The sequence below is a fragment of the Pseudopodoces humilis genome, chromosome 2, assembly GCF_049639895.1.
Source record: "Pseudopodoces humilis isolate 2021_Gansu_Grassland_sample_001 chromosome 2, ASM4963989v1, whole genome shotgun sequence".
NCBI classification, from domain to species: domain Eukaryota; kingdom Metazoa; phylum Chordata; class Aves; order Passeriformes; family Paridae; genus Pseudopodoces; species Pseudopodoces humilis.
The window spans coordinates 3,994,823-4,016,287 of record NC_142201.1 but is presented as its reverse complement, the minus strand read 5'-3'; the positions used below and the strand labels follow the sequence as shown (position 1 = coordinate 4,016,287).

The following is a 21,465-nucleotide window of genomic DNA, read 5'->3' as shown; positions in this document are numbered from 1 at the left end:
ACACTGAATGGAGCAGGTGCATGCATCTACAGGGTCTTATTCTTGTCTCATCACCACAAAATCCAGCCAGCAGAGGAAGTTTATGGTCTAACACGGTTAAAACAACACCAGCAAGTTCCTGCTTGCTCTTTGAACCATGGCACCAACAGAGAGATTTTCTTCATCCACCTCACTTGACTAACAAACAAGCAGAAGTGTCCTTCCAGCCCTTGTAAGAATTTAATTTACGTGTTTTCTGCTTGCCCACAAAAGGCCAGCAGCGGATTTTCAATCCTGCCAGGACGAGTTTAAAGAAGTTTAATGATTTGAAACGGAGGCAGAGTTTGCAAGGCAGGGAGAGAACATTGAACTAGATCTTTGCTTGTGGAGCTCACAAGAACTTAAAAAAGTAGACCTCCTACATAAAATGTGCAGCTGATGTCTAATTTTACCTAAGACTCAGGGCAGACAAGAACATGTACAGGGATAAGAGGGGCAGCAGTGTGGAAGAGCAGTTATTTAACTCCCCCATAATTTACCACGTGCCTGGGCCATAATTTAACTCACCCATAATTCACCACCTGCCTGTGCTGTAACTCAGCATTCTGTGTGGTGGTGACATGAAGGGGAACATAGAGAAATAGAGATGTATGTGTCTGTTGTAATAATAAAAATAAAATTTTTGTTTGTTATTTTCTGGTTTTTGTTTGTTTGGAGTTCCCCCCCTTTTTATTTTTATTTTTTTTTCCTTTTTTTCTGGTATACCTTGCCTGTCTTTATGAAACCCAGGAACAAATACTTAAAACAAGATGAGAACTTTTAGATGCTTCTTTTGTGGATATAAAGGATTAAAGTCACTTTCCTCAAGATATGCAATAATGGATCATTTAACAAAGGGCAAAAAGCAAGCATTGATTACTTTCAGCTGATAAGCTGGAAAACCTGTAGAGCTTGTGAATCTGGGGCATTGCTGGCCTGCTAAACCATACAAAGGTGGGGCTAGTTTGTGTGATTTTCTTCTGCTTTGATAATCCAGAGAAAATCTGGAGAAAAAATAAATATATTTACCTGCACTTCATCCAGATACAAGATGAATACATCAGCAGTCAAAAATGAATCAGCAGTTAAAAATCAGTATAAACCACCAGCCTGGAGAATGTTCAAGCTATCCAACAATAAAAAGAATCTCATTCAGTAAGAATACAGAAAGCTGAAAGTAATCTTAAATTTACAATTAAAAAGCACTCAAGGGAAAAGTAAATGGCATTCCTACTCATAGGAGTTCAGTACAATTCTGGGTGCATGAAAAGAAAGAATTTGAAGAATCACAATACCTTGTTTATTCATAGAAAACAGTCTCATCTAGCTGACAGCTTTAAAAATCCAATACTCTAGTATTTGTGTAGGCACTGGCAGCACAGATCCCCGTATTCTTTACAATAATCTGTATTTTGGGAAATGCTATTGAATTCCCTAGCCAAACAGATGATGAGTCAAGGTATAGGCAAGTGGTACTTGTCAGCCTCTAGAAGGGGGAAAAAAAAAAAGCCACAAGCCATTTATTTTTAAAGAGCTTGTTTTGGTGGAGAAAGGGGAGAATAGTAAATGTTTACTGGTTAAGTGGCCATCAGAATTACACATCGTACTGGAAAATTACAGAGCACTTACATTGCCAACCTTCACGTATTTGTGTACACTTCACTGTCATTATCAAAAAAAAGCCATGTTCTCGCAATGAATTCTTACTTTTGTGTTTCACACACAAACTTAAAAGCTGTTTTGTCTAGACAGGCCAGTTTTCATGGGCAAAGATGAACAAGGGAAGTGTGATTAAACAGTTTTACAGTTCTGGGGTCAATGAGCCTGAAGTTTGTAGGGTGCTCTGAAGATGATGGCAATTTCCAGAGCGTAAGAGAAGCTTAAGCACGAGAAAAATAATGACAAGTTGTGAGCAGAGCTGTGTAATAAAGGGATCATGGAATGGTTTGGAAGGGACCTTAAAGACCATCCAGTTCCCACCCCCTGCCATGGGCAGGGACACCTTTCACTAGAACAGGCTGCTCAGAGCCCCATCCAACACCTGGACACTTAAAGGATGCAGCATCCACAACTTCTGTGGGATACCTGTGGCATTAATGGAGAGCCTTCGCTGAATAGCAGGACAGAAATAAGCTAAACCTGCCGGCTTTGAAGGAAAAATATTGAACAGTTGCTGCCACTCCATCTTACTTGCCTAATGCCCTAAATTTACAATTTACACAATAAATACACCGTGCTGCCCTTAAAAAGCTAAGGGCTTAAAAAAAAGGGACTTTTTAAAGAGGCTTTTAGGTGGAGGGAAGAGGGAGATGATAAACGATCAGAAGACTTTAAGCTAAAGACCTTAGAGGTCGGATATTCAAAAAAGAAAATGAAAGTAACTTTTGAGGGAATTCTGCCAAAAATATCCAAGAGTTGGAAAACGCCCCTTGGGCTCCACCTGGCGAGGAAAGATTGCGGAGCAGGGATTGGGGACAGGGATTTGTGTCCCTTCTCCATCCTCATCCCAGGGCAAGGACAGCCCTAGGTGTGAGCCGGTTCCACTCCAAACCATCTGCAGCTTCACCTTCCCAGCTTCATGCTTCCCCTGCTCCATTCTGCCCCATACTGAAATGAAAAGTTGAGGCAGGAATATCTCTAATTCGGGAATAAGCAGGGAAAAAAAAAAAAAATCACCTCGGAGCTAAACTTGGCTGCCTCCCCCTCCTCTGCCAGGGTCAGACGGGATCTACAGCAGCTCTGCTTTCTCTGCCAGAAGCTGGAATTGACAGTCACAGGAGGAATTTGGATGGATATAATTTATCAGCTTTGAAATTCATCTTAACAGGATTTCAACAGACACACAGAATAGGTTGAAAGAATTAATCATTTATTTTACGCAGCATAAAATCTGATTTTTTTACATAGTGTTTATCTGAAAATGGCAAGACCTGAAAGTACAAAGTATCAGTTTTTGGAAAATTGAGTAATGCGGCTTGACAGTAAGTGGGATAGAGATCCTAACATAACCTGAAGATTGAATTAGAAAGACTATACCCCTTTATTCAAAGTTTTGATCCCATTTTCTTTCCAGTCAATGTTAAAAACATTGTCTAATAAAAAAAAAACAAACCAAACCAAAACAACAGGTGAAGAAATGCCTCTCTAAGCTGGAATAATTTCCTTAAAGGTGAAATCCTATCCACACTTCCTGAATAACTATCAAGTAACAGTTAATGTAGTGTTAAAAGCCTTAAAAGATCTCTGCATCTCCATATAAAATTTGTAATAAAAAAAGTGAACTGCCTGTTTCAGGTAAGTCTTAAATACTGAATTTTGTGTAGTTTCTGCACACACAGAGTACTGGCTACCAAAGCAATTTTTTCCAGCACATATTGCAATAATCCACACCTTTGTGCCATCAAGAAATTGTTGTCTTTTTATTACCTCTAAACATTCTCAACTCCATTTTTTTTAAACCACAGAATTTTCCAAAGGACAGCCATGCTGCAAATAGAGCCATTTAAACATTCAGCTCTATAGCCCCTCTCTGAGAACACAGCAATAAACATGCCCTGTGCAGGTTTGACTTGGCCCTGTGAAAATTTCCCTCATCAGAGGGAGACGGGATGAGAGGATTGTTACAAACAATGTCCTTCATTCGAGTGTTTTGCCTAAATACACATTGCTGTAAAATCAGAGCAAATTCAGTTGCTCAGCTGGAGTTTTTAGGGCAAAAAATGTCATGGATGGAGCTCTCAGAGCTCCTTGTGGTCCTCCTCTCCACCCTGTACTTCCTGAGGATGGAGAAAAATGAGAATATACAGCACCAGGGTGTATTTCCAAGTGGGATGTGAAAGAAGTCCAGGGAACGTAGTCAAATGCACAGAAGAGTTCTTGGCACACATTAAAATTCAGGGACCATTGGCACAGGTAAAGTTCTGGCTCCAATTCTCCTCCTAATTGCACTGCAAGGATTTTCAACCTACAGTTAATTTTTAAGGCATTAAAGAACTACTTTAAAACAGGTCGGTGAATGATAAACAAGAAAAACATGTCATTTGTTAGAAAGCTGAAATTGGAAAATGGAGATCTTAACCTTTTAGCAACTTCTTTTGGGGGGGAATGAGAAGGGGTAAATGGCCTAGAAGACAAATCAGAAAAATCAGACTTACAACCAGTGAATTAGTAGGACAGCAACTATACTAAAATATATTTAAGTGATTGTTATCAATTAAAAAAAAAAAAATAAAAAGGAAGAGAACACTAATTGAGAGCTCCTTTCTTTTAAATTTTAAAAATTACCTTTTGTATTTTACTTTTGGCTAGCTCACAAGAAATTCTGCGTGTGCCTTCGCAGTCTAATCTAAAATTCCCAGTATTTCAAAGACCACCTGACCACAAAAATCTGGCCAAATACAAACATTTCTTATATTACTACTGCACAGTCATTGATGTCAGCATGTTTTATGATCTCCTGTCCTGCTGCTCACAAGTGCCAGTGCTGGGGGTGAGAAACAGCTCTGTGTGCACTGTTACATGGAGAGGGGAATATTCAGCAGCTGGGCAATGATCCAGTCTGAAGATGGTTGTGCCCTGTCTTCACCTGGGAGTGGATAATTCCCAGTAGCACCAAAAGGCACCGTGGAGTGCTGGTTTCCAGAATATTTAGGCAAGTGGGCCCTTGCCAAAGGAAATGGGGATTGTTGGATGTTGCACCTACAGCAGCTTCTCAGCAGCTGCTGTCTCACCGTGCCTTTTGTGTTTTGGATCCATCTCACCCAGGGGTTTGGCTGAAGCCAAGTATTTCTGCTAGCATTCCCAAAGAGCCATTCCCAGGATGCTGGATTACTCACAAGCCTGGATTAGCATCTAATTAAGCCTCAAAATCCAGCAAATCTAACTGGCTCAGAAGAATGCTCGCATCTCATTACCAACCTATCTTCACTTTTCTCAACAGCAGCAAGGACTTCAGCAGCCAGAAATGAACAATTTATCAATCAGAGAGTCAAGTTTGACAGGAACTAATGTCTTGGTAAAAAGTACAGCATTTTATGCAACGGATCAATCTGTTATGCTCTTGTAATTTTTAATGAAGCTAAAGGCATCCTATTTATTTTTCTTTTTGCAATTCCCTTTAATTGCACCTCCACAGGTTACTGTACCAACACCTTTCATTACACCACTCATATTGCTATTTATATTAATGTCTGAGATGAGGATATGACAACCAACACCAGCCCAGTTTCTGGAAACCCCTACGGAAATCAAAGAAATTTCCAGCAGCACAATCATTTTGTAATACTGGAGAATTTAAGGATCTCTCTTTCTCTCTCTGAAAATGTGCAGTGCTGTGCAACTCTCACAAGCCTTTTAATATTTAAAAGGAAATCCTTCAGTAAGACAAAGCCAGCCAATACACAAGGATTGGGTACTCATAGGTTGACTTTCGCTGATAAATTTTACAGCTGCTGAGCACAAGAGATACCAAAACCCGTTGCTACATTGCATTCAGGTTGATGCAACATCCTAAACATCCTAAACACAATCCTTCACCTTAAAAACAGAACAATCCCCTCCACCTGACTTCTTTCACAGCACCTGAACAAAAGCCTTATTAAAATGCTTCATCTATTTCCCTCAGCATTTAAATTGCGCCAAGAAACCCATGATAATATTTCTAAAACTTGCGAAGGCAGCGGGATAGAATGAACCTATTCCCAGGGCTGGGCTCAGGTTTAACCACTCCAACTCAAAGCACATCCCCTGAAATCCCTGTCTATCTCACCGATGGTATCAGATTACCTGCGAGGCTGCAGCCAGGGGAACACAACTTTCTGACACTTTCCTGGGATGTGGTGTTGCATTCCCATCAGAGGAGAGCTGGGTCAGCACGAAATATTGATATTTCTTACAAGGGATAGTTTGGAGTGCTGTGATTTGGAGCATCCTGTCCTCCATAATAAATAAAGGATATTTTCCAGTATCATCTTTACTCAATGCTCTGGTTTTTTTTCACTCCTCTCACCTCCTTTTTTTTTTTTTTTTAAAGGTGTGGTTTATTCTTACACCTGAAGTTGGTTAACAGGAACATATCTCAAAACATACATTTTTTGAAATATATCAGGGAAAGAGATCACTGTGAGTTACCAAGTGACCACACATGGTTATAGTGTAGTCTATCACTGTGTTTCTTCTTCCATACAAAACTGCTCGAGAGCATTATTTTTCTTAATGTGTTGTAGGCTAAAAATGAACTCTCAAGGGTTTCCATTGCTCTCCTTGTTGCCAGAGCAACAAAGCAATGCTCACCTGAATTTCCGCCAGTATCAATTTACAAGCCCAGATGAAGTTTGTGCTGTGAGCAGGTGTCACTCACAGCATTTTTACCAGGAGCCACATTTTTAGTGTGAAGGAATGCCAGGAAAACTCAAGAATATATCAGTATTTCATTTGTGCTACTTGGTTACCGCTCCTCCTCATTCAAGTGTTTCCCTCAAAATATCTTGACCGAGGACATTCAAAGGGAAAGGGTAATACTTAAATCTTTTATATGAAATCCAGTGCACTAAGAAGACTTTGTTCACCAACTCAGAAGAAATCTCACTAAAGATCCTACTCAGAACCTTTCCCAATAAATTCCTTCCTAAAACTCTTTGTGGTGAGGAGATAGGAAGGTTCTGAGGCGAGGGGAGCAATGAAGTGAAACTTTTTAAGAGCATACAAGTTGTCTTCACTTTCTGAATTGAAAGAGGGTTTATTGTTTAACACTATCCATCCAAAATCCATACTGTGTTTTGGTTTGGAACAAGTGACAGAAGCATAACTTCTATTGCCATACGACAGAAAAAGAAGGAATACACCTCTGGAGTTGTTATGTGTTAAAACCAAACCCAGGAGGACAATGTGTAATTCTTAATTTACAGATATTTGGAAAGAGATATGGAAAGTAGAACACTGAGAAAACAGCTAAGCTCTATGGCTTATTTCATGTAATTCACAATTTTTCTCCTCTTAAAAACTAAGAGGCAGAGGGAGAAGGAGACAAGCTCAAAATTCCTTCCTGTTTCCAACTCCAAATTCCACAAGAAATCATTTTCAGACGTTGAATCACAGCATCAATTATTTTACTCTACTGAGCCAAGCAATCTGAAAGTGCAAGAATTGAAAAGAAAACCACAGGCACTTCCAGTTATGACGTGAAAGACATAAGTTAGTTAAAAAAAAACCCCACAGTGTTTTATTTTCACACACATGATGTGCATCTGTGTAAATGCACCATTCCTGAAAAAAAAAAATTAAAAAAAAATAAAAAATCTTTCCTTATTCCATGCAGAGTCAGATACAGAGGCAGTGTGAATCACAGAGCTATATGAAAGGATTTTGGGCAGAAAATTGTCTGGGCAAGGGATTGGGAAATTCAGAGCTAAGCTTTTTTATTTTTTCTCCTCATTTCCCATACAGATAGCAAACTGCTCTGCTATCAAAATGCAAAGGAATATTTTTTTCCTTTTTTTATGTATAAAAAATCCTCAGCCTTGCACTGTTTATCTTTCCAATCCAAACACTTAGGCCAGTGTTACAGAGAAGCCTGCAACTAGAGAAAAGAAAAATTGTCCTATCTGCAAAGAAAACACCTCGTTCTGACCTCAGCATGATGATCTGTGTTTGCAGAATTGAAACCTGGTCAAATACATCCTCCCCTGCCTTCTCCCACTGTTGTTTCCAGTCCCACCACGTGTTTGTTTTCATTCAGGCAGGACAAACACACTTTTCATTTGATTGATGCCAAAATGAACACCTCCAACTGCTGCTTGAGCTAAAAAACCAACCAGCATAAAGACTTTCACTTCACAGCCTGTCCATACAGACAGGTACTTCTCCTTTGAATTTCAAGGTTGCTGAGCTCAGCCAAATTAAAAAAAAAAGAAAAAAAAAAAGTTGTCTTTCTTATTTTGTTTTCTTTTTGTTACACCTTCCCTAGAAATACAGCAGAACACAGACCTCACTTTCTTGTCTGTCCATACATATGCAGATCAGCCTTTTCTAAATATCAAACTCAGAAAAAACCCAACAAAACCCTACATGAGGTGGGGGAAACTGAAAGGTTTCTTTTTTTTTTTTTTTTTGTGCACCCAAGTGGAACACCATGAAGTATTAATTTTTATAAAATCCCAAAAAAAATTCAAAGCCAAGCCGTTACATTTGGTTGTGTGGAGCATCTTTGTGCTTCAAGACCAGTTCTAATCCACACACTCACCAGTGGTAGCATCCTTGTAAATTAAGAGAGGTAGTCTTGTTTTACTCTAAGGCTGAACAAGTTTGTTTCCCAGTTTTCACCACCTTGGACTATTTTGTTACAGCTCTCAGGGAGGGTGACACTCTCAACTGGCAGCAGTGATCCTGAGGGAAAGAAACCACAAACCAACATTTCTTCTTCATCTCCCTTGCTTTTTCTCTGCTGCTTAAGTCTGGCTTTTCTCCCTCCCCCACATCATAAGCACAGTTTCAAAATAAACTGATGTAAACAGAAAGCAGTATTCATTTAATGCAATTAATAAGAAAGAGTATTAATTTTTTTCTCTTTTTCTACAGTCAGGCTCGATTAGTTAGAAAATACTGACAGCTCCTTTTTTTTTTTGTGAAAGAAAGATGGGCAATTTTGTTCAGACAGTGGAAGAACATCATGGTGTGGTTTTGTTATTTTTTTTTTAAACTTTTTTTAGTTTTGGTTTGCTTTTTTTTTTTTTTTAGAGAAGGTACTGTAGAGAGCATAAAGGCTCATTGTACTGCAGTAGCAAATCCAGTACCGTAGCACTTCAGAGGTGGCTAACAGTGCTTTGGTTCAGAACCAGTGTTAGAAAATAAAGCTATAAAAGTCACGATGCAGGATATTTGGTGGGATTTTCAACAGCGTTCTGTAGGAACGTAGAAAGGACTGAGGAGGCATTGGCTTCTTCCCCTTGGCAGAGCTCTTTGTCCTTGGTCCCGTTTTTAAGTCTGTTTTTGGGATCCAGCCTCTCATTTCCACCGGTGGCGCACGAGGGAGGACTCGTCGTTGACCACGTCATTGTCCGTGTAGCGGTGCTGGCAGCGGGGTGGGATGAGCAGCAGGACGATGAGGACCAGCAGGATGATCCCACACAGGCTCATCAGGGCGTAGGAGGCGATCCAGAGCACGGGCTCGTGGAAGGAAACGCTGGAGACGCAGTTGCTGGCGACGTCCGCTGTGGTGAAAGGGCCCTCGATCTCAGAGACGGGAGAGCCGTCAGCTTCTGGGGAGTTACAGAAATCGGGTCAGAGAGACAGAGCTCAGGTCTACAGGCACTGTTTAAAAAGTACTTGTATATCCCTCTGCCCCTGTCACGGCACATCTCAGCACCCTCGTGTTTTACCGCGTTTCTCATCGCAATAAAAATGCAAGAATCCCATGTTTATAACAAGGGGCTCTGAAGCATAAGGAGACTGTGACTCTGTCACCCTCCACAGGCTCAGAGAGAAGAGGCATTCCAGTCAGTCAAAGCCCAAACCACTGGATCACTTTTTTGCCTCTGCACTAATCTTTCAAAAATGCCCATTTAAATACCCTACAACACCCACCCTGGTGTAGGGCAGGGCCTGGGGAGCTTTTTGCTTGTTTCTGGCATTTCCAACAACTGGAAAAGCACCTCAGGTGATTCTATGATCTTCTGTGTTTGCTGTCTTCTTACTGAGCAGCAGGAGGGTTCATCAGCTTCACAGATACCTTAAAGGACTTTATCCTAAACACAAAGTGCAGTGTGGAGAGCAGCACAGACACTCTTGTGGATGAAAATCTAGAAGGAAGGTGAGGTGAGGCAGGAGAGCTGGGTGACAGCTGTCCACAAAAGGGGAGTGGAAGAGAGAAAGTCAGGAGTGAGGAGCAGGGACATGAAGTAGCAAAGGTGTTGGGCCAGGAGAGCTAGCCCAGCAACTCAAAAAATGATGACAAAGTTAAGGCAAGAAGCAGTCGTAATTCGCTTCTCTAGTCAGCCACTGCCATGACACATCTGAGTATTTTTTCATGAAGGCCTCAGTTTTAACTGTCCTGCTCGATTTCTCACACATTTTACATACAGGCACACTCTTGCCAGATGGGAAGTGATCCCATCCACTAAAAACCGTATCTCTTATTTTCACATATCTTAGTCACAACTCTGAAACCATGTTTAAAGAGATTACCATAAACTACACCCTTGGAAGGAAGAAAGGAGCCTGAATTTTACAAAGGTGGACTTTAAGGTTCTTAAAAAAATGCAGAATAGGTTGGTTGCTTTATCTGCATAGATTTTGGTCATCATTCAGTCCCTGGCCTCATAAGACCTCATATTATTTTAAGATTTAGGTTTTTTTTAGACTTAATTCAACTTAATTGTGGGCTGGTGTTGAAAGGGACAATCCTGCACCCTCACTCCTGTCCCTCACAGCCCCTTTCGTGTTGGTGGAGGGAATGGGAGGCTGCAACTCACAGATCAGATGGGAAACCAACCTTCACAACAAACAAAATGCCCAAACAAGGAATTTTCTGTGGAATCACTCATCTGAACCAACCCTTTCTTCACCCCTAAGTGTGGGAAGACTCCTTTAGCAGGAATATGCTGTGAGAGCGAACTGGGGGCACCCGAGGCTGCACCCACGAGGACCCTGGCACTGGTGAATAACCAAACACCCACTCCCCAAACTCATTAGATGGTAAAATTCTGCCTAGAAGGTCTGTGGCAGAAATAACTTTTGTCCAGAGCCCCAGGACTGCATTTTGTCTGCTGTGCAATTATTTCTTCTGGACATCTCACACCCTCACACCATTGGTTTGTCCCTATGAATTTCTGCAGCAACACCAAACTCAACCACACTTTAACACCAATTTGAAAAGCAAGGCCTAAGTATCATTACTTAGTTGTATTTTGAAGAAGTTGGGGGAAAAGAAAAACAGGTACAATTTTGCACCTTGGAAATAGCTTTGAAAATAAACAGTCTCTAATTACTCATTATTTGGCTCGAGCACAATAATTACTCCTATTAAAGAAGACAACACAAAACTGTTGCCATAGTGGCTGACATTTTAAATTGCATTTTGAGAATGCTTTGATAGCAGCACAGCCTCTGCTTTCTTCCCTCCAAAAGGGGAAAAAAAAAGTTTTCCCTCACACTCTTCCACCCCCAGAGAAATTGAGAGGAAATTTGCTTAAATTGTTCCAAGAAACAAAATAAACTAACAGTCACACACACACAGCATATTACACATTAACTGAATTAGAGTATTTTGATGTATTATTTTAGACTATCTGGTGGTACCTAACTACAGTACTTTTATAACTGTAGATTTTAAACTGAGATTTTCTTCATTGTTGATGATTGCAGGACAAAAAAGGTGCCTCTGGAAAAATGCTATTTTCTAACATTTGCATAGAACTCAACACACACTAGCTCACCCACTTGGGCGGTTATAAAGGCAGTAAACCTGGAATTAGATCAAATTCATCATAGAATTGTAAAATACAGCTTGAAAGGGGCCCTGGAAGTCACCTAGACCGGGATCCTACTCAGAGCAGGAATGTCAGGATCAATGGATCAGTTCTGCTGCAGATTTATCCAGCCAGACCTGGTAAAACCCCGAGGAGGGGAACCCTGTTCCAGTGCTTTACCACCCACCTGGTGAAGAAAAAACCAACCTTCCTGAATGTCCCTGGTAGATGATGCTCTTACATAATTCCATTTTCATTTACCTTGGCTTCCATTCAGCATAAGGCCTTCCAAAACCCCAGTTCTTTTCCCATAGGACTATTTTTATTTATTTATGTATTTATTTATCTATTTATTTATTTTTATTTTTTTGTTTGGAAAGGGACCTTAAAGATTATCTAGCTCAAACCCCCTGCCATGGGTAGGGAACTTTCCTTTAGACCAGGTTGTTCAAAGCCCTATCCAACCTGGCTTTGAACATTTCCAGGCTGCTTCACTAAAACCACCTTGTTGATCTGAACATCCTGTCTCAAGAAGGGACCTGATCCAAAAACCTGTCCTATAAATACTATGTTATCAACAGGCAGCTCAAAATTATTTGTCTGAATAAGTCTTAAAGGGTTTCATGTAATGAGGAAAAGACAAATTTCCTGCTACAATGGAATAGCTTCCTGCAGCCATCTAACTTTGCTCATTCTTGGTACATCCTGGAGAATGAAAATGGTCCAAGGAATAACGTGGGATAAACCAGTTCTCATCTCCAGCCAATTCTGAAAAGCAACCTGGAAGTTCAGTGAAATTCAGGTTTTTAGTCCTGTTCCCATAACTTTTTTATTCATCATATGCAGCTCTAACAGCATACAAAACCACAGATTTAATTTAATGTTCACACTAAGACAGCAAAGGCCATTGCAAAAGCCACTGAATGGCCTTTAACATTCCTGTGTTTCTGAAGACTGAGCCACCGGTAATTCAGTTTAATTCAGCCCACAGAAGGCCCCAAATAAATGCCACTGATATAGCTGCTATGAGGGCATGGCTGGGAAGCCAGTTCAGCAGCTCCATCCCTCACCACTCACAGCCATGGCTCTCCGATCAAAGTGCTGTTAAATATGGAAACCACAGGCTGTGAAGAAGTGAAACTCAGCACAACTGGCACAATCCAGCGAAATGTCATCTGCCCCGCGTGAGTGGAACCCGGCAGCTCCGCACGTCTCGTCTCAGCTGATTCCTCAGGGAGTTCCCGTGATGCTGGGCTCGGAATGTGCAGAAAATGTGGATGATGGGACAGGGAGGAAATGTCTCGGAGCACCAGCTGGGTGTCACCACACGGCCAAGCTCATGGAAATTCCAATGGCAGCTCTATTCAGCAAGCTCAGCTCTTCCTCTCTGGCAGAACTGCACGAAGTGGTCAGACTGTGCTTGCAGGTGCAATATTGACACCGAGGTGTTTTTATGGTTCCCTGATTGTTTCTCTCAACAAAGAGGGGCTGGCAAAGCAGTTCTGATGCACAGCAGCTGCCTGGTGTCCCCTGCTGACCACATGTGCTCAATGAGTTCTGTCAGATGCCCCTTCCTCCCTCCAGGACAGGGACAGGAGGCAGCTCCACACTTGCTCCAGCTGCACTCAGGAGGCACCAGGAAGAATGAGAGGCAGGAAAACCTGGCCTGCAGGATTTGTCCAGTTACACTCTCCTGCCAGATGCATTCAAAATGTGACTTTCATCACTGTGTGCCACCTCACAGAAGTGTCCATAAACCAGCTTGTATCAATGTCCAGATTTCCTCTGGGAGAGAGCTCAAAGCTGACAAGTCTCAGCTTCTTAACAATGGAGAGATTAAAAACAAAATAAAAATAAAAAAGCTTTAAAGCTGCCCTAGAGCTGCAACTCAACCAGCAGTATCTCTGGTTTTCCCCTCTATGACTGCATTAAGCACTCCAGTCCTAATTACCTTTACATTCATTTACATTGCAGAAACACTGCCAGTTCCAGTCTTTTTCTCATGCAAACCTCAGGTGAGACAATGTTTTTCAGGGCATATACCTGGATATGGGTGCACATCCTTCCCCTCCTCCTCCACTTGGAGGTTTTTGCAATGTCAAAGGTCAAAGCAATGTCTGAACAACAAGGAGAGGAAACACCAAAGCTTTTGGGTTTTAGCTATCCTTGGTGAGAAAAGAGAAATAAAAGCTAACCAGCACAGGAAAAGCAGCCAGAAATGATGAGCTTTTTCACATCTCCTCAGCAGCTAGTTAATACATTAATGGCTTTCTGCTTATGATGAGAAAAGTAATTGTTTAGAATTAACACAAACACTAATGTGAGTCACTTAATGTGAGTCCCATTTTCACCTCAGCTCTTTCTCTGCTAATTTCTGAGGGGCTGAACAGGCTCAATTAAGAGAAAAGTGTGAGTAAGGCACTTCACACTGCAAGAGTTGGCTGAAGAATCCATTTATGCACAAGTCAGAGCAGGAACCAGCCCAAAAGGAAGCTGGATTAGAAACAGGGACTCATCTGATGTAACAGTTGGGGAAACTGCACACACAGACAGATGTCCCAGAAAATTCATCCCTGTGAGAGGGAAGAACCCAGCACACATACCCTGAGCTGAGGCTGATTCACTTCATGCCAAAAGATGCTGCAATACAGTTTTGGGTTTTCTTTTATTTTTTAATTTTTTTAAAAAATCTTCCTTTGGAATGTGAATAGCTTGGAATTTCATTGAAATACACCCTTCACACTGTGCGAGTAACCACACTTTCCACCAACAGGTAAGTGGCAAAGGTGTTTCTCTGAGTTTTCCTCGCTCCCCAAATCCTGAGAGATTTTTCTCTTACCTGCACAGGGACTCACTGCAAAGCCCACTCTCCTCTGGGCTCTGTCAAAGATGACATAAAATCCTTCCATGACTGTAGCACCGATGACCAGAGCGTTTGTGGAGGAGGAGATGCCGAATCGGTAGCACTGCAAATTATCTCCTATCACAAGGATGGGTTGAATATAAAGCTGTTGAAAAGAAAAGAAAAGAAAAAAAATTAATAAAAAAAAAAAGGAAGCCAGAGTGTAAAAAACAACACCTCACAGCAGGTGGAAGTTCAGAATTTTTCATTTTTATAGTTCAGGCACGCAAATTCCACTGGAAATGGAGAACGGATAGGGGCAAACAGATTTTTGTACATGATTTAAATCTGGTCAAAGTTAACAGGCAGGTAAGAGGTAAAGTGGATTCTAAAATAAATTTGAACACAGTCAGTCACTACATGCAGGTCAACAGCAAATTCTCGAGATTCTCACTTTTCACCTTATTTTCCATAAGGGAAGGATGGCTGAGGAAGAACTTGGGAGATTAACTCAAATTAAAGAATAATTTAGTCATTAAAAAAATTATTAGGATGGAGTTGATTCAGAGAGCATTCAGTGTCAGCTTCAAGGTTCTTGATTTTATAAATTCAAGGCACATTTCACCCCCTGTCTCCTGGGGGAAGATGAATGATTGCCAAGCTACATGATCAATAGAGAAAAAGCTTATCATAAGGCTTTACTATATTTCAAGTTAAAATGTACTTAATAGGTTCATTCTTTCCTTTTCTCCTGTCTGTCCCTTGAGGTAAAAGAATGTATTAGTAATGTTAGAGGTTACCAGCCTGTACTGCAACTTATACTGGGAGGAAAAGCCAGAGAAGAAAAACAAAAGTGGCATATTATATTCTGAAAGTTGGGATGGAATATTAATAAAAGATAAAGCAGGTGAGTTACAGAAACTGGTGAAGAGCTCACAAAGGGTCATTGCCAAGATTTTCATATTCAGAAGAAGTGCTCCAACTCAAAATGCCACGAGAAACAAATCAATTCCCTTCCCAAAATGAGAAGATCAAAACAAGCAGAGACATTCTGTATTGATATCTGATGTGGCCAAAGCTCATGAAAACAAAACAAAACCTTGCCTGTTTTCCCTGAAAAATTTTCAAAAAATAATTCCCAACTAGATGGACTACACTGAGAGAGAAACTGTTCTTTGTCCCTTTCTTTTTTTGCTTTTAGCTTTGACAAGTTTGTTATTTTCCCTGTTTAAAAATTGATTTTTAAAACTCGATTAAAAAAGGTTTTCCTTGCATGCTATAAGCCCTAATAATAATAATAACCCTATTACTGCTAAAAACAGCTCCTATTTTTAAGAGCATGTGCTTTATAATAGTAAAAATAAATGCACAGATGAATAAACAAAGAAGGTTGAGACCTGTGGTAGGATAGAGATCCGAAACGACCTACTGGAGTTTTCATCCCTCAGGTAAATGGAGAGTTTGGGAAACAAGGACCAGGGTTTTTCAGTTCTATCCCAGCATGCAAGCTGTGAACCAGTCCAGAAACCAGAAGAGAATTCTTGTATCTGTAAAACAAACCGACCAAACAAAATTATCCTTAGACATTACAGACATTTTGATAGATTTTTGTGAGTGATCACCACCACTATTCAATACTTCTTTCATTTCCATGGAGAAATTCAAGAACACAAACCTGAGCTGCTTTTTTAAGGACCAAAGCAAAACCCCAAACCCCAGTGCCCAAAACCATGATCTGGAGAATGGGGAAGAGGCAAAAGCAAGTTTAGCTCTCCCTTCCCTCCCCATTTTTGTCTCATTATTTCCTCTATTGCAGTGAGCACACGTGGCCTCCCTGAGCAATCACTTCCACAACGGGATTTTACTGCCTCCCTCCCTCCTCTCACCAATGTTTTGAAGCAGCATTTTCCATTTTATAAAAACCACAAACCAAAATGCAATCCACGTGAATATATAATGAGACACTGAGGTCACCTCCCTTCCTCGTGCACCTACAGCTTCTCACTCAGCTTCAGAGTTTTGAAGGCAAGGGCTAAGCCAAAAATCTCCTGGCATCTAGGGCACTCAAGGTTTGCTGGAATGGAAAGAAACACATCCCTCTGTCTCTTCTGCTGCCCTGTCACTCCCTGCCAGTACAACCTGACATGCTTTTGAAATAAAACTGATTACCAGTACTTTGTAATATATCCATGGAATGAACAAAACTAAAAGCAAACCTCTACAGAGCTTGTTTGGCTAAGACAAACATCTTGCTCAATGTTCCTGCTCCCTGAAGCTGACCTGCTGCCAGATCTGAGCAAAACCCTTCCTCGTTTTACTGCATTACTTTGGCTGGTTCTTCTTCCCTCAGCAAGCAGCAGTCAAGGGAGGAGCTTGGTCTGAGGCTGCACAGCCAAAGCTTCCCATCTGGGTGAAGGGAAAAGATGGAATCCAGCCTCTGCACTCTCCTCATTTGTATTTATCTGTGGTATGGATTGTTCTGTAAGCATCAGCTCATTCATTAAAATACGGCATTTTACAGGTGACAGGCGCTCAGCCCTCACCACACACCTGCCAGTGAAGCCTTTGTCAGGGCTGCACAGAGATCCTTCACATTTCCAAGTGCTCTGCTCTGCTCTTGGGCCTCAGCAAGCACAGACTCATGTGAACAAGGAGATTTACCACCACTAACAGGCCTTTTACCCTTAACTCTCAGCTGATGCTGAATTTCATCCCTTGGCACGGGGCAGAACACTCTTCCCTCACAGCGAATTCCCAGGCCAAACCTGCTGAGAAATACAGTTCTCCTCCCTTTCCATTTTGTCTTGAAAAGCAGATCTGAGAAAAATTGCAAGATACCACCCAGCCAGGTCAGGCCAAGCCCATAAAGTGCTCTAAGTGCTTGCTTTAATTTCCCAGAAAGACTGCTTAATGCATTTCATTTCTCTCCCTTAATTCTGTGCAATGCATGTGGGAGATTTGAGTGCATGATAGCCTAAAGGCTATTAAAATAAAGACTTTATGATTATCTAAGCCTTCCTTCATTCAACTTTTTAACTTTGTATTACTGCTGTCCTGACTTCAGCTCAGTGAGGTGTAGTAGGTGCCCCCCTTCCCTGGCTCATCTCTGCCCACCTGCCAAAATCACCACCCTTCAACACCAAACTGCATCAAAACTGCTGCTCCCTGAAAGACTTCAGCCCAAATAATGCAAGCTTTAAAAACCATCTGCACCACTAAAGAGCACAGAGCTCACAGCCTTGTTTTTTAACCGAGCTGAATAAAGAAATATGTCACACACAGTTATCCCAGCATATCTGAGGGGGAAATAACACCTGGCTGGGGTGCTCATAACAAGCAGGATGAGCAATGAGGAGCAGGCACTTGTTAACCTGGCTCACCTGCGGTCAGAAAAGTGTGTCTGACTGCAGAAGATGATTTTTTTTCTTTTCCAGTGGTACATCTCCTGCCAGAAGCACAGAGCTGCAGTGCAATTGCTGAAAATACCCATTTTCCTGACATTGCTCCTACACAGCTGGAATCCCATCCTTGCACCCTGTAACTACTTTCTTATTTGGTAGACTATTTCCTTTGTCAAAGTAAATTCTGGGGTGTGTGGAGGGAAAGGGGTACAGCAAGAAGGTCCTTGGGATTAAGAGGAACTCAGAAAAAATGCCACTTTCTGCATTTTTAATAGGAACAGAAAATAAACATTAAACAGAGTGAATGGTTCCCTTTTATTTTATTTTAATACTTTATTGATCTGTCCACTGTTTCCTTGTCAGGTGGAGGGCCCCAGTTCAAATGTCCTGGCCAACATCAGAGGGGAGTGTGGACCACTGTGACCCACTTCCCACGAGGATTCCTCACCCACAGGGTGACCTTACAAGAGCTCTTGGAGTGGCTTCTTTCAGTTCTCCCCCACATGCACTGAAATTGTTCCAGCCAACACTTAAGTGTTGTGCAAAGAGAAGAACTCGTAACTGGTACATTTATTTCAGATACTGGACATCTGCAGGCAGTGAAGAACACTTCATGCCAAATCTCTGCTCTCAATCAAGTGGGAAAAAAGGATCTCAATCTTGAATTATCAGCACACAGGCAAACACTCTGTCTTTGGGGCAGCTGCTTACTGTGTTTCCTGTGATTTGCATCAACAACCACTGTATGATTGTGAGTCCATGACAAAAATATCCAGTTTGTTCACACTGAAATAGCTGGTGTTTATTCTCCCTCTTTAACCTTCTTGGTGCTGTTCCTTGCATTGAACAGAAATTTATGAATAGTTTTTATTAACCAGAAAATGCTGCTTCAGCCACTCCACACACAGAGAACTCCACCATCCCCATGCCCTAATTCTAAAGCCCACTCTGTTTCCAAAGAAAGATGCTTTTGAACATAAATAATTCAATAATGAAGGTCAAAAGCAGCTTTATTGATATGAATAATCCTAATGAATGACATTTATTCTAGACAGCACTAAGAATTATACTTGGAAAAGAACTGCTTGCAGCAGCAGGTTCTCCTACTTTATAAACCCTCTGTTTTGGATGGAAAGACTGATTTTTGCACTCCCAATGCTTTGAATCAGAGCAACAGGGATTATGTCCATGTTTCTGAAACACTTAGAATAAAATACTCTGTCTCTCCCCTATCTCTGATGCATTTCCACACACATTTCTTGTCTGCACTTGTGCCCCCCCCCACACCTTTTCCCTCTTCCTATTTCTTTTTTTTTTTTTTTTTTCCCCACTTCTTCCTTTCCATCAAAGGCCATCAGTCATTTCTCCTTTATTAACTGGGCTAGACCAGGGAAGGTTCTGCTCCCCTCAGGTGAAAAACCCACGACTTGCAGGCAGGCAGCAGAGATGACACTCCTTTCAAAGACCCTGTGATCCCCGTGAAAAGGAATTTCACTTTTTTTTGAGCAGGTTTCATGGCATTTTCTTACCAGGGACGTGCGAGCTATCGCCTGCACCACAGCACTGAAGACTTTCTCTGGCAGTCGAAGGAGAGTGGTTCCACTGTCTACTATGGCTTTATCAGCATTGTACTGGGGAGGGGAGGGAAAAAAAGAGAGAAGTTGTACGCTGTAGTTACTGTGAGGCAGATCCCACTGTCTCCTAACCAGAACAAAGCTGCTCCTTTTTGGCAGCTGCCTTCCCAGAACTGCATATCATAACTTGTCAGCAGCTCTCTCCAGCTGACAGCTTCAATTCCAGTGAAATCTGAGAGCAAAAAAAAAAGAAAAAAAGCAAGATACCATCAGCCTAGACACAAGAGTGGGTTTATCTGCACAGGTCAGGAAATTACTGTGCCACCACAGCTGGTGCAAATGGTCCCACTGCTGTAAAAAAGTGATGTCTGGCCCCTCTCAGCACTTTAATATTCAGTAGAGAGGTGTTGAACACTCTGATGCAGCTTCCAAGCCCTGAATCAAGGTCTCTGCTAGCATGGGTACAACTCTATTTTAAACACAGAGCCTGTTTTAATGGCTGGCATATTTAATATAAGAATAACCAGAAAAAATTAGGCCTTATTACTTGTCTGTACTGGCTCAAGAGTAAAAATGCCACACTGTTATCCCTTGACTGCTGAAAAGCCCTTAAACACACAAAAAAAACAAGAAACTTGAAGTTTTCAGTCTTGTTGCCCTAAAATCTGCACCAAAAAAAATATAACAACACCCATAGCGAACAGCTGTCTTATTACTAAAAATTCAACCCTAAAATGAAGAGATTTCATCAAATTTCAGGTAAATGAGGTATAAACTTTTTAAAGGGTAAATCTTTTTTCATGAACTCCTTTAAAACTATGATTAACTGCAGGGGAAAAAAAAGGCAAGTAGCAGTGGCAGCTATTTGCATTAACTACTTTTGCTGCCAGCTTAGGCAGCAGGATTAATATAACTGAACTGTGACATGTTTATGGCATAATCATAAGACACAGGATGATATACAGCCTAAGCTACTTAGGAAGAGGTCAAACAGCAAGTGAATTTAAAATACACTGGTTTAGATGTTATCAAGTCACATGGAGTCCCTTTACAAAAATAAAACCCACCAAAAAAGTAAGAGAAACTAACTCTGACAGTTATTTCCACATTTCTTTTTGAAAGAGCTGCTATGGGGCTGCCACACAGAGCTGAGAGAAAAGCAAACTGGAAACTATTTACTACACGCTTGGAAATACTTCTAAAGAGTGGAAAGATATGCCAAGGCATTTTGGAGTCCATTTTAACAGATCTGTACAACAAAATATGCAATCACTGGCAGCCTGGAATGCCACCCTTGGAGAAAAAAAGGAGTTTAAAGGGTTGGCCATGGATGTAAACCTGTGCAAAAATCTGGGAGTAGCAGGATTGCTCACACAAGGGCCGAGCACCAGGTTTTGCCTTCTTGGCTTTCCTGGTTGATATTTACCAGTGCAAAGTGCACTGCTGGCAGGACTTCTCCCAGCCCTGGCTGCCAGGCTCAGGGCCACAGCTGTGGTGGAGCTCTGGGCACATTCCCAGCATTGAAGCAAGGAAATTCTCCCTGGAAAGGAAAGGAGCAGTCCCTGGTGAAGGCTGTGAAAAAGTGTTCCATTTCCTAGAAAACAGCAGAGAGGAGAGAGGGCACACAGCTCCTCATCCCAGAGTGAATCACGCATCCTCTGCGAGCTCCTAACCAGCCAAACTTTAATTGTGCTGCTCTGATTTTACTGCTCTTCCTCTGGATTTCTGTGGGAAGGTCTCCTTTGATCCAGGAAGGTTTGATCCTTCTGCACCACTGCAAGCAACCCCTGGCTCAGAAAAGAGCAACAATTACAGGAAACTTTCCTGACACACCACTGAATTTTTCAGTGAGTTGTTTTCTGGCAACAGCATGCATTACACCACCGAAGGCTCCCCTTCAAAAACATGTTGACTGTTTTTTAAGGCAAGAAAGAAAAGCAAACATTTACTTTAAAGGATCAGTGGTTTTGCTTTCCTAACAGCACAATAGAAGCATTTAAACAGACCTTGTTCTGCTTATTGAGTTGAAAGATGCTGTGACTCATTTTAAATAATTGATATGGCAATATGATTTCAATATTTTGCATGGAAATATAATATTTATGCACATTTATTGCAATAACAAATTTCAGCTAATTTATATGAACTATAATAACTTTAAACTTATC

The 21,465-nt window shown here is 41.3% G+C and overlaps 1 protein-coding gene across 2 annotated transcripts in view; it reads right to left on the bottom strand.

Annotated features, from left to right (window-relative positions):
* Positions 1-2,866: 2,866 nt before the first annotated feature.
* The window catches only part of BACE2 (beta-secretase 2), a 50,785-nt gene continuing 32,186 nt past the window's right edge, over positions 2,867-21,465 (bottom strand). The window contains exons 6-9 of one of the 2 annotated variants that reach the window (XM_005526618.3): positions 19,253-19,354; positions 15,720-15,869; positions 14,320-14,488; positions 2,867-9,272 (exon numbers count right to left, since the gene is read on the bottom strand). In XM_005526618.3, the coding sequence (XP_005526675.1) occupies positions 9,019-9,272; positions 14,320-14,488; positions 15,720-15,869; positions 19,253-19,354 (675 nt within the window). In that variant the 3' untranslated portion in view covers positions 2,867-9,018. Of the gene's footprint in view, positions 9,273-13,183; positions 13,301-14,319; positions 14,489-15,719; positions 15,870-19,252; positions 19,355-21,465 lie in introns of those variants that run through there. The other variant, XM_088051571.1, reaches the window with a different exon arrangement.